This window comes from Channa argus, chromosome 1 (assembly GCF_033026475.1).
Source record: "Channa argus isolate prfri chromosome 1, Channa argus male v1.0, whole genome shotgun sequence".
Classification (NCBI taxonomy): Eukaryota; Metazoa; Chordata; class Actinopteri; order Anabantiformes; family Channidae; genus Channa; species Channa argus.
In genome coordinates, this window is record NC_090197.1 from 37773394 (window position 1) to 37786371 (window position 12978).

A 12978-nucleotide genomic window follows, 5' to 3' on the forward strand; every position below is an offset into this window, starting at 1 on the left:
GCATGTAATTAAAATTCCCCAAGATGCACCGATAAAACTGGCAAAATTGATTCAAATCATTTCACTCATCTCTCTGACTAAAGCACAATGGAAAAACATCAATACAGCTTTTCAAACAGCTGAGGTTAGAAAAGCAGAGAAGAACATAATGGTCATCTGTGTGGCCCAGTGAAACATTGTAGCCTGATATTCATTCAACAATATTTATTATTTCAAACAGTCTCTGAAGAACATACTCGCTTGATCAGGTTAATATCATACCTGCTGAATAACAACACGGCCACATAATGTAATTCAGTGTAATCTAACATTCATTAGCCCGGTGTGACCACACGTAGTAAATTAAAATCACAAAGGTTAATGGAAAGTTTGGTCCCCAAAAACTAAACGTGATGATACACTGATCCAGACAGATAATAAGAATCTTCCAGCCATGCATCTCATCGGCCATTTAGGAGGCTAAAAAGCTAAGCTGATGCTGAAACTGGCACCTGGCCTTGTGCAAACGTGGCTCAGAATCAAAGGACATCAAAGCACAGCTGATGAGGTTGAAACATCTGATGAATGATATGTGTCATAAGCTTCATTTCGCATGAATAAGAGCATTCATTCATTCCTGCCCAAAGGCTCAGGCTCACCAAGATGCAGTGAAGGTTATTTCCAGCCACATCAGTAGCAGGAGCTGGCAGCAGAGCCCATGTTTGTCCCTTGTTGTATGTGATAAAAGTCTTGATGTGATTATCCACCAGTTTGTTGGCGAGATACATGCCATTTATTCCCTCAACCTGCCAAGCAAAACAGACTGTCATTTCATATATTTGAATTTATTCCCTAAAAAATGTATTCTGTCCGCTGTACATTTAAAATATGTCTTCATTGTCTCAGGTACATGTCAGGTAAATTTAGAGATGAAATTATCTACTAGTTTATCAATAAAAATGAACGTTGTGTATTAAAACATTATTTAAGCAGCCGTGGAGTTTGTTTTTATTCATAAGTAAAATAGGCCATAGCACAGCATAAAAATAAGAGGACAAGTACAAGTATAGTTATTTTTTTTTTTTGGTTGTATAGGTAAAAATACAAATGTACTTAAAAGTACTCACAGAAAGGCCAATCTTTGTTGTAACTGAAAATATATATATTAGAGTGAAAAGTACAATACTTCCCTCTTAAATGTTGTGGAGCGGAATTATTTAAGAATTATACTTAATTATACTACAGCACAGTACTAGAGTAAATGTAATAAATTACTACTTCCTCCACCACTGTGTTCGTGTCACTTTTCATGCAAAAATTTCAAAAAAGTACTGGTAAAAGCCTCTTGAATGTGAGTCTTTGCTGCCTTAATAGAATTAAAAAAAAATGTTGGCTTTTATACTGTAGGCAAGACAAAAGGAGTAATTTGAAAAAGTTAAATGAAAAATATTAGGGCCTACATCTAACACACAAAACACCTAATGATTAATCAATAACAAGACAAATTTAAGTCTATTTAACTTCTATTAAACTGAAAGTGGAATGAGCGAAGCTGTGACAGCAACAGCCCATGAATAAGACTAAGTACCCACCTTATAAAAATCGACCAGTAAGTTACCAGCAGGTCCTCTGCCAGTTCTCAGATTCTCCAATGAAAGGGTGAAGTAGACCCCGGGGGAGTCTGAAATATACAGGCTGTAGGTGTTGTTCTGGTTCCACTCCTGGACTGCAGCAAACACCTGCTTCTCATCTGTACTGATGATATGCATGTCCTGTAGGATGGTGTGGGTGAGAAGTAAGGCACAGATAGAAAGAGGTGAGACTCACAGGAGAAAAGCAAACACACAAAAAAACAAAAAAAAAAAAGAGAAAAAGATGACATCTACTGTGGAATGAGGTACATTTCCTCACCATACCCAAACTTTTTGTGCAAGTAATGAAAACAAGCAATTAAACTTCGTTTGTGGTGGTGCTTACCTTTGGTAGACAATACTTTGGTAGTTTCATCTGCTTGAAGGATTCTCTCATGTAGGAGACAAAGTAGCTGGCTCGTCCTGACTTGGTTACCTTTGAAACAAAGCCACAGAAGCTTTGTCACTCTTTAAATAGACCACATACATTTTACTATATTTTAGGTCAATCATTTTTATTTGTGCACCTCCATTTGACTGATGCACTGAGTATGATTTTTTTTTTCCCTACATAGAGGACTATGTAGACCATTTGCAAAATGGAAAAGCAAATGTTATGGGGGGCTTTCTGAAGACATACAGTGTGTGAATGAATTTGCAAGTGTTTCAAATTGTGTCTTGTTTTTGTGAAGTGAGGACATGAAGCTAAAACACTTTTTGAAAGAGTCATATTCATTCACAACGCATGGCTGACTTGGTAAAATGCTTGCAATTTTACTCCACTTTCCACAGTGACTACAATTAGAAACACAACAGAAATTATTATCATTATCTCAATTAGTCCACAGCTAAGAGGCACTGAAGATTGTGTTGGCTTTATCTACAGTGCGTCTTGAAGATCTTAATGCACTACCACTTTCCCATCCACTTACAGACAGGGCAACACTACTTGATTGCTTATTTTCTAATCAACTAGAAGGATGGTGTTTGTCCCGCAACACACTACATTAGGGCTCTAATGGAATAATCTATCGAAAATCAATGAGCTGCATTTTCCCAGGCCACATTTTTGAGGATGTTGCACTTGGCTGTTTCTTCTCTCCCAAGAGACTATGGAGGTGTTGAAGACTGCTTATTTCGTTGTAGCCCAATCGATAACCTCATTACTCTTTGTCAAGTTAAATCCAACTGCCCCAAGCAACGAAAGTCACAAGAAAGTCATCTGTGCCACCACAGCTCTGCACAGACAGACACTCTCTTTCTCTCTGTGTGTCCAGTTATTTTCACCAGCGTCTTCCTCATGTCTGCCCCTGCCTTGATGGTCAATCTAATCTCAGCTAAATGCAATTTGGGCATTTTATTGAATCACCATTTCTGAATCCCACTGTGATTTTTTTTTCACCCCACATATTTTATTTTGCAGCCGTTCCAATCAAGTCTGTGGATTAAGTGTGCTGAAAGTGAAACTGGGTCACCACTAAAGCATTGCTGCTGCAACATCATGTCATATCACAAGATTTAATCTGTGGATAAATAAATTAAAAATGAACAGCAAACATTTAGAGGCATTTATTCCAAATGAAAGGGTGTAGAATGATTTACTACAAGCACAGAGCCATAGAAAGCTACTATCATTGATTTTATTTTTTTCCATGAAAGTTAGTGAGCGACTACCAAGGATGATCAAATGCATTAAGGCTGACCAACGGAGAGAAAATTACTTAGCTGTGGGTGAAAAATCAATGACAGTGGGGGGCATATGAAAATTAAATTTCTAATAATGACCCTAACTGCCACTGTCTAATTGGAGTCAAAGTCGGAGTGAATGGTAATAAGGACACAAACCTGTCAATTCACAGTTCCTTTGCTGTTTTCTCTCAGCAAGAAAACACATTTTTCCGGCATGGTGTGTGTGTCTGTGCAGAAACTCAAATACTGTGCATGCCTTGACATGAACGAGACAAAACATAATCAAAACACACATTGGGCCAGTAGGGAACAGGTGTGTTGGGGAAAACCATTATGTGGGTTTTGATGGAAAAGCAGGAACTGGATGCACGAGAGACTTGAATAAAAACAAACAAAAAATTAAATTGCAGTGAGGCTTTCACATGAAAAGATGAAGACCGCTGGTTGAGTTAAATCAAATAACCTATTGCTATGCAAACCTGTGTGAACACATATTCATCCTGCACAACCAGTGAGTTGGTGTCTACATGACCAGGAAATAGATACTGTCTGTTGCCTTCTGTGCATCGCTGGGCTCTGCACTTCACATACTGAGCGCCTGGAAAGAGCCAAAAGGAAATCAATCAGAAGTAAATTACAATGATTTGCCTTCACACAGTACTTTGCATGCACTGAAGCTGCCATACAGTGTGCAGATGATAAATGTAAGTCTAAGTTTACTGTTCTGAAAGAACTTTAAGCTTGGGTAATTGCAGAGAAAATAGAGAAAGTGCTGCACCACTAATACAAGACAGTAGGGCTTTTTGCAATCCAAATTAGCTGAGGCTCAACACTGATGCAGCAGAAGCTTGTGCAGTGTGCTACACTACAAACAAAAGTTCAGGATGTTATTGTGTGTGACAAGAGGTGTTTGTATGCTAATTCGCATAGAGATTTTCTCGCCACAAGAGGAATATGACTATCTTTGCCAATGCAGAAAAACCCTGTAATTGGTGTGACAGAATATACCATGCTGTTTAGAAGAAGAGAGTTGAGGTTTCTCTATGAGACGCAGGGGATAGATTATAGAAAAGCAGCATTCATCAACCCACTAAAACTCTCCGTTTTTGTCTTGAGACACCCATTGTGCTATACTCGACTTCAGGGACTAATCTGAACAGCAGAACAGGTCTCATCTTCCCCGTGACCTCGCTCTAAATGAGAGGCAAGGGGTCCTGTGGGTCTTGCCGCCGCGTCGGACTACAGTGCAACACTCACGGCCTTTTGCAATGCGTGTCTCGATGTGGACCACGTCTGATTCTCTGTCCAGCCCCATTACCGCCCTTGAAAGAAGGGGAGGAGTAGAAGATAGAAAGGAGCAGAGAGAGGTGGTGGGGAAAGAAAAGGAAAAATGAGAATGAGATGAAGAGAGGCGGAGGCCAGGTTGAGTATCACAGTAGATGGACATACCTATTCTGTAAAACAAAATGTTTTTTGACTCCTGTAAATCAGTCAGTGCAGAATCAGCGTCACAAGCAGCAATTAATCTCAATTCACCAAAGCATCAGCAGAAGGAAAAACAGGGGGGAGGGGGCACCAAAACATCAGCTATTTCCATAAATATCTACCACAGCAAATGTGTGTCGTTATGAAATTGTCATTTGCTTCCACACCGCTATGAAAAATACCGCAACAATTTGACATAATGTGCCAAAGAACGGCGTTCGAAAGCACAAATAATCCATTGTTTGGGTGCTGATATACCTCTTGTATATCAAATATCTCACTGTTCATGCGTGTGGAGAGGATGTCCTCCAACCAATGTCCTTTATATCCTGGCAGAAAAAAACACATTTGGTTTTGACACAAACCATGACAAACAGGGATAAACGGGCTCACATCAACATTCACTGCCTTATGCCCGGGCAGTCAAGATTACTAAATGACAGCGACAACAAAAAGAGCATGTCATATTTGTGCTATGGAAAAAGAAACACAATATCCCTTCAGGTCTACGTGACGTGGATACAATCCGTTTTATGCTTTACTGCCATGAGGGAGATTGGTTTTTGATAAGAGTAAGGTCACTGGATCCCACTGACAGCATAGGGTCATGAACACTATCGTTACGCTTACAATCAATTACAATCAATCTCTGTACAAAACAGTTCAAAAATAAGATCTGCATAATCATACCAGTAGAATCGGCCTGGCATCACGTTGTCATGAACAAGCTGCCATTTCCTCCCAAAGTCCATTGAACTGTAAAGCTGCAAGATAAAATTAGGCCGATCTTTGTCACACTTAAAGTTTTAGGAGGAAGAAGTTATTAATGAGAGGTATCACAGCTATCATTACATCCACAGCAGAATCACATGAAAATCAAAATTCTAAAAAATGCTAATGCTTTTACCCTCATATATTATCCGATTGCCACTTAAAGGTTCATCGTGGATTCACTCAGAAGTTACCTTGGTGTCATGACTGTAAGCCAGTATCCAGTTCTCCTGTGCAGGGTGGAAGAGCAGACTCAGGATGTTGAAGTTAATGGGATACTTCTCAAAGCTTGCCCCTTCATCTGAACTGATGAGAACAGCGCTCTCTACCTCTGGGTCGCTAAGCATCATTATCTAAAGTACAGAGGCCCAGATGAGGAGTATGGCATTAGAGAAGGGAGGGAGAGAGACAGAGAGCGAGAGAGAGAGAGAGAGAGAGAGACACCCTCATTTGGCAGCAATTTTAAAAAAAGAAACTATAATTTAATATCAGGAATAAGCTTGTAAGAGATCTGACAGAGATAAAAGCAACAGGGAAATGCTGACCTTCTGTTTGTTGGTAGGGCAGACGTACAAGTAACTTAAAACAGTCCTTGAACCCACTTTGTCATTGAGTTTGCTGTACGTGCTTCCGTAATCAGTGGATCTGGACACAAACAAACACATGTTCCATGTTTTTATAGAAAAAAGAACTTCCTTAGAGGCTTGCCTAAGACAATGATAAAGCACCATACCTATTGTTTGGCATGTTTTTGCCCATTAACTGCAAATCAGTTATTCTTTATGTGACTCCATCTCCAAAGCGAACCGTAAGCGTTTAGATTGATTTTCGACTATTTTGGCAGCTTTTTGCTTAAAGGGAGAATAATCAACATGCAGAGAGTAGCTTCATGCCATAGTGTTGCTTTTGTTGCTCTTGTAAAAACACTTTTTTTTTTGCAATTCTGCAAGAAATGTGCTGTACCGGAACAATGCGCTGCTGTTTTCCCAACCAGTCATCTCCAGTACTGTAAGTGCATTTTGTTCAACCACAGTGTTTAAGTATGGTGACCTTTTTAAATAATTGCAGATAGTTTTCTTTCATAGAAAGATAGTGCAGACACAAATTAATCACTGGCAAAAGAACCCTGTGGAGTTTTTGATCACTAATGAGCAATGTTTTGAGGAATGGGTGATCACTTTTTTTGTACCTTCTGCTCTAGTGGCAGAGGTTGAAATTATTTTCACACCCACTAGATTATTTTACATTCTTTTTTCAAATCTGAATTTAATCAATACTACAATTTCAAGCACCTGTTGTATTATCAATATCCAGCTCTATCTATTATAAATGTATAGTTGTATTTTATATTGTATATTGGATCTAGTTTAGGCTCTACTGTTAGTGTTATCTGTATGCACCCACAATTTCAATTATCTGTATGTATGTACTGTACATGTGGAAGAACTGACAATAAAGCAGACTTGACTTGACTTGATGTAAGTTGTTTTTTTACACAGTGGGACTTAAATTTCATGAAGAGAGAGAATCCAAATAGTGTCATAAAAATATGACTTAGATTAAAAAGATTAATACATCTAGAACAAAAACAAAGGACAGAGGGTTCCCATGTCAAAATCGACTCATGAGAAAGAGGTTACATGTACATTTACAGTGCATATTAAACTCTTATGATTAGTCAACCACACATTCACTAGGAAAAACCTGACGACTCCCTTTTAGGTTGGAGGTATGCTCCGGAGACCCAGTAATGCATTTTTTGTCCTCTGTGGAGGATGTTTCTCTGCTGCAGTAACCATGTGGCCTGCAGCATTATATCTGTAACCCATGTAGAGCACATCCTGGCCTTTCCAGTTATACTGTGGCAGACACATTTATGGGAGGAAAAGTGATTAATTGAATTAAATACACCAAGTTAAAGACACTCATCTTCATTTTACAGGAATAACAAAAGCATTTTCATGGCTTCTTATTGTACAACCTTAAGTCAAACATTGGAACAATGTGTATATGTTGCTCTGAAACCTCTATGTTCTTTTCAGCATTGATGGTGTAAGCTGCTCACACTATAGGCACTAATGTCCCTCTCCTCTTTAGTGTGCTGTGCTGGAAAGAATTTTAAATTTTGAATCATCTGACCACAGAACAGTTTTCCATTTTGCCTCAGACCATTTTAAATGAGCTTTGGACTAGAGAACATGGCGGTGTTTATGGATCGTGTTCACATATGGTTTCTTCTATACAGCTTTAACTTGTGAATTGCACAGTGAACTGTGTTCACAGACGGTGATTTCTGGAAGTGTTCTTCAGCCCATGCAGTGATGTCCTGTAGAGAATCAGGTCTGTTTTTAATGCAGTGCCACCTGAGGGCCCGAAGATCTAGCGCGTCCAGTTTTCACCTTCGGCCTTGTCCCTTGCGCTCAGAGATTCATCCAGATGCTGTGAATCTTTTGATGATATTCTATACTGTGGATGGTGGGACCTTCAAAGTCTTCACAATTTTACACTGAGGAACATTTTTCTGAAATTAAAATTAGCTAATATTTTCCATGAAATGGTAAAATGTCTCTTTTTTAACATCTGATATGTTGTTTGTGCTCTATTGTGAATAAAATATGGGTTGATGAGATTTGTGAACCATTGCAATCTGTTTTTATTTATGTTTTACACATCTTCCCAACTTTTTTTTTGAATAGGGGTTGTCCACAGGGTACATCTGGTACATGATGGTAAATCTACAATTATCTGAAGGGTTTAACATAATTAATTTATTTTTGTTGATATTGACTTACTAATTGTGGTAGGTTAGTACAGTAAGTACCCTCACCTTCTTTTGTTTTCATGCTGAAGTGTATTTGTTCATATTTATTACAATTTTAGTTCTTTTGCAGTCCAGTTTTACTGTGTTGCATTTGTATTTATGCTTCTCATGCTGTGATGATGAGCAGTGCCTCAAAAGCAAATGTGGGTGGCCAAGGCTCATGGATGCATGTTGGGAGAAAATGCTAGTCTATGTAGTCTGATCCAGTAGAAGAGCTACTGTAGCTCAAACTGATGAAAAGGTTCATGCTGGTTCGGATAAAAAAGGTGTCCAAACACTCAGTGCATCACATGCTGACCTATGTCCCACCACCATCAACGGGTATGTGAGCATCAGAATTGGACCAAAGAGTCATGGAAGAAAGTGGCCCAGTCTGATGATTCACATTTTCTTTGACATCATGTGGATGGCTGCGTGTGTGTGAGTCGCTAACCTGGGGAAGAGATAAAGCCACGATGCCATATAGGATAAAGGCAAGCTTGCAAAGGCAGTGTGATGCTGTGAGACCTGCCATTCATTCAGATTTTTCTTGCCAAACATTGAGGGTCGGAAGTAAAGCGGGAGGTAAAGCAGTCGTTCACCAATCCCCCAATTGCTGGTTCAATCATCGGCTCCTCCAGTCACATGTCGGAGCATCCAGAGCAAGACACTGAACTCCAACTTAGTTGCTCCTTGGTGTGTGAATGGGTAAATGAGAAGTAGTGTAAACCACTTTGAGTACAAATAGGTAGATATGGGCTATATAAGTGCAGACCATTAACATTTACATTGCTGCTGACTAACTACACCCCTTCATGGAAACTTTTCAGCAGGAAAATCCACTCTGCCACACTGCAAACATGGTTCAAGAACAGTTCAAACACAACGGCAAGTTTAAGGTGTTGACTTAAATTCTACAAATTTCAATCCAATCGAGTATCTGTGGGATGTGCTGGAAAAACTTCCAATCCATGAAGGCCCCCCCAGCTTGCAGTTTAAAGGACTTCAAGAATCAGCTACTGACTGTTTAGCACCAGATACCAAAGCAAAACCTCAGAAGTTTAGTGGCTTCTCAGCCTTCAACGCAATAGTCGGTGGTTGGTCTTAAAGTTAAGGCTGATCGGTGTATATGTTATAAGAAAACTGCGTCTTCCTTTATCTGGAGGAGGTGGAGCGAGTTACAGTCCAGGCAATAAAATGGGTGGTTCCCCACTGTTCTCAAAGGTCAAATGTCAGTTTTAAACCCTGGCATAGTCAGGGATGTTTTTCCTGCAGCCTTATGTGTACTACTGTAAAATACACAGCAGATGTACAGTCCACAGATGAACAGAATTAACAGGTGAAACTGCAGTCAAATAAAAATATTTGCCTCAAAGATGACCTATCAAAGGAAAGAGTGGCTACAGTAAATGACATCCAGCAATTTATCCAGGTGATCAGCAATGGAAAGGCATTTAGCAGGTTTGTTGGGGCTCAAAGATAAGTGTTTATAAGTCCACAGGGTGCCTTTAGCATCATGTAACACTTTGGAAAAAGAATATTGTCATTGTGTCTTGTAATGCATTTGTGCATTGGGGCTCATTTGAAAACCCTCGACAGCTTCAGCATTCAAGGAAGCTCTATCACTAATGAGAAATCACAAAAGATATGGATATCAGCGTGTTTGGTCGCCATCTGCATTAAAACAGTTGACATATTCATTAAGAATTTCCTACTTGGGACTATAATACCATTCAGCATGAACAGAACTTTGACAAACAAATTATGCAGCGTAAACATACACTTTACACATGTCAAGCAACTCTTTGCAAGTTGATTTTCATGCAACACTGATATAGAATGAAACCTTGGCAGCCTGTAAGCTAAGACAACAATTTCTGTTTAGGAGATTGTCAATAGTGAAGCAAATGCAATAAATTTGTAGTTTAACAGCTAGAATATGCAGCATAGGCATAAATATAACACTGTCAAAGACACTCCTCTCCCTTTATGATAGTACATGGTTATACATTAAAAACAGTGAAGAGGCATCCTTTCCAGAGCGGCGCTGAAATCCCTTTTTGTCTTAAATTAGTGCCAGGAATGGCATTTCGTTGTATCTGTTTTCATCCAATTTGGATATCTGGTTTCATCTTCTTGTGTTGAGCTTCTATTTTCAAGAGGGAAGTGAGCTATTCTGTTGCTATGGTGCCACAAATGAGCATTGCAATGATTAAAATACGGGATGAAATATATTATGTTATAAAGAGAGAAAAATATTTGCAGAATCATTGAAGAATGAAACACCCAGTCATTCAGGCCTGTCGCAACACCTAAAGATACTTGCTTGTCAACGAACTGCTTGTTCCTTACAAGTCCATGTATCCAATGACAAGGGTATACAGTATGCGCATGTCATCCCAATCCTTATATGTCTGCTCACCACAAACAGCCAATCCACGCTCTTAGTTCTACCTGAGTGCCTCCAAATGTAATTTCACTGTATAATTGGATAGATACCCAGTGTCTGCTATCATTGTCTGTGCATTAATCTGAATTGTCCCATTTGCTGTTGACATTGTGTTCAGAGACTAACCTCTAAACACATTTGTATTTGTGCGTAAGTACTCCTTTCAGCTGGCAATGGAAGAAAGCCTCTTAAATTATGTTATTACATTGTGAAGCTTCTTTAGCAGAAAAAGTGGTCATCCGGAAACACAAAGAGAATTGATGTGTGTTTAGATAGCTTCTGCAAGTCACCCACCGATCTGCACACTGCATTTTGCCACCAACAGTGGCCTGGAGCTATAGTCATAAATCATTTATTGTGTTATCACAGAAATCATTTACTCTAGTTTCTTTTCATAACATTCAAATCTCTGCTTTTCTAATGCACATGCTAAGAGCCTCCGTGCACCCCTGAGGTACACTCTAATTTACCCATGGTGCCATTGTTAAGCAGACACCTTGATGATGGAAGACCTGTACACAATATGGGATTTCAAAACGTGTCAAGTTGGGTGTAAATCTTAGTGGCGCCTCTGGTGAAACAGATATTAATTTGAAACTCTATGCTTGGCAGACTGATGGTCTCTTTTTCACGTGTATTTCAGAATGAAATGAGTTCTCTGCAGGCTATGGGAGAGGTGAGAAAAAAGGCATATCAGAGGCAGAATTGGGCTCTATGGTATAATCCTTAATGAATTCCATTCTTATTTATGACCTGACAGCACACTGTAATTCACCTCTCAATACATATTGAATGGAATTACTATGGCTATACAGTAGCAATTGCATGTCAATTGCTTTGAAACAAAAGGTTACATATGACAATCAATCAAAAACCCCATACAGAAGTTTCTAGGTCAGAGGAAAGAAGCCAAACACAGAATCCCTCAAATCGGTCTTCCGGTTTATCTTTCAAATATAGCCTCTCAAGAAGTTTCTTTGCTGATAATGGACAGAAAATATGTCGGGCCTTCTCTCAAATACTGTTGCAGTCTTGGTTGTGTTATTTATGAGACTTCAGGAAGCAAAGTGGAGGATGCTTCATTCTGAACCACTTCAGACTACTTTATTAAAACATACTTCATATTGGCTTCCAGTGGAAGTTGATTGTTCATATCCTACCAAGGGAGAAAACTATAAATCATACTTACAGTATACTGCACACTCTATGAATACATTATTGTTTTTAGGGCTGTGCACTTTTACATTTTTATAAACCTTTCGATATAGATGAATTAATATTATATATTAATTATTTTTTTTTTAAATTCTTACCTCCAGAGTGAGCTTTCAGTAACAGCCCCCAGGTTGAAGTCATACAGCTTTGTCAAGATCAGGATCACCTACAACATAACAGCAAAGGGACATATTTAATTACAGGCTGAGGTCTTCACTAAACAGTCATTGCATAAGTGCCTCACCAGCATACAGTGCATTGCCTGTCTACACTTAATGGCATGGAATGAATACGCCATGTCTGCTAAACCCCTTACTAATAAATATCAGCTTCATACAGCATGTTATCCAAATGACAAGTGATCCTCATGTTGTCAGGAGATTTCAGTCTGCTGGTGGCAGGATTTGAAAAAAATCCATGTGGGCTGTCAAGAGTTGTGTCTGTATCTCATGTGGAATGATACCTACATGACAGCAAAATCCGAACCTAATTGTTCAGTGAACAATAAAAAGAAATTCAGTCAGATGCCTCACCACACCGCCCACTCCATTTCCATTTATCTTTTTTTTTATATACTTCCTTCTTGCTTTTGCTTCAAAAAGTAAAAGAAGTTTAAGCACCGATGTTGATGGAAGATGTTGTGTTATGTCACTTATTTCACTCACTGGAAGACGTCCAATTGCAGTTCGGGCTAAATGCTTTTGCATGTTCAGTGAGGACGGTTGGACAATGTGTTTCTGGGAAAACAAAAATGTGGCCCATAAAAGCCTGCCAAGGCACAGAGGGCAGAGTGAAATGGTGTGCGAACGCATTATTGTCACTCGAATGGCATTATAAATGACTTCTCATGGGGATGCTCATAACTCAGGATAGAAAAGTGGGGGTAGGGTAGAGAGTTTGGGGGCAGGGCAGTAAAGGAAGGAGAAGGAATGCTAGATAATAATAATCAATGAGCAGAA

At 39.2% G+C, this 12978-nt stretch overlaps 1 protein-coding gene across 2 annotated transcripts in view; it reads right to left on the reverse strand.

The window, feature by feature from the left end:
• sorcs3b (sortilin related VPS10 domain containing receptor 3b) overlaps positions 1–12978 on the reverse strand; it is a 47983-nt gene that overhangs the window by 21158 nt on the left and 13847 nt on the right. For both annotated transcript variants that reach the window (XR_010915364.1, XM_067518390.1), the window contains exons 2-10: positions 12118–12185; positions 6101–6200; positions 5750–5908; positions 5475–5548; positions 4557–4621; positions 3779–3897; positions 1957–2046; positions 1572–1751; positions 639–785 (exon numbers count right to left, since the gene is read on the reverse strand). Coding sequence is in view for 1 of the 2 variants with exons in the window: in XM_067518390.1 (XP_067374491.1) it covers positions 639–785; positions 1572–1751; positions 1957–2046; positions 3779–3897; positions 4557–4621; positions 5475–5548; positions 5750–5908; positions 6101–6200; positions 12118–12185 (1002 nt within the window). In the remaining variant the exon portion in view is untranslated. The remainder of the gene's footprint in view (positions 1–638; positions 786–1571; positions 1752–1956; positions 2047–3778; positions 3898–4556; positions 4622–5474; positions 5549–5749; positions 5909–6100; positions 6201–12117; positions 12186–12978) is intronic.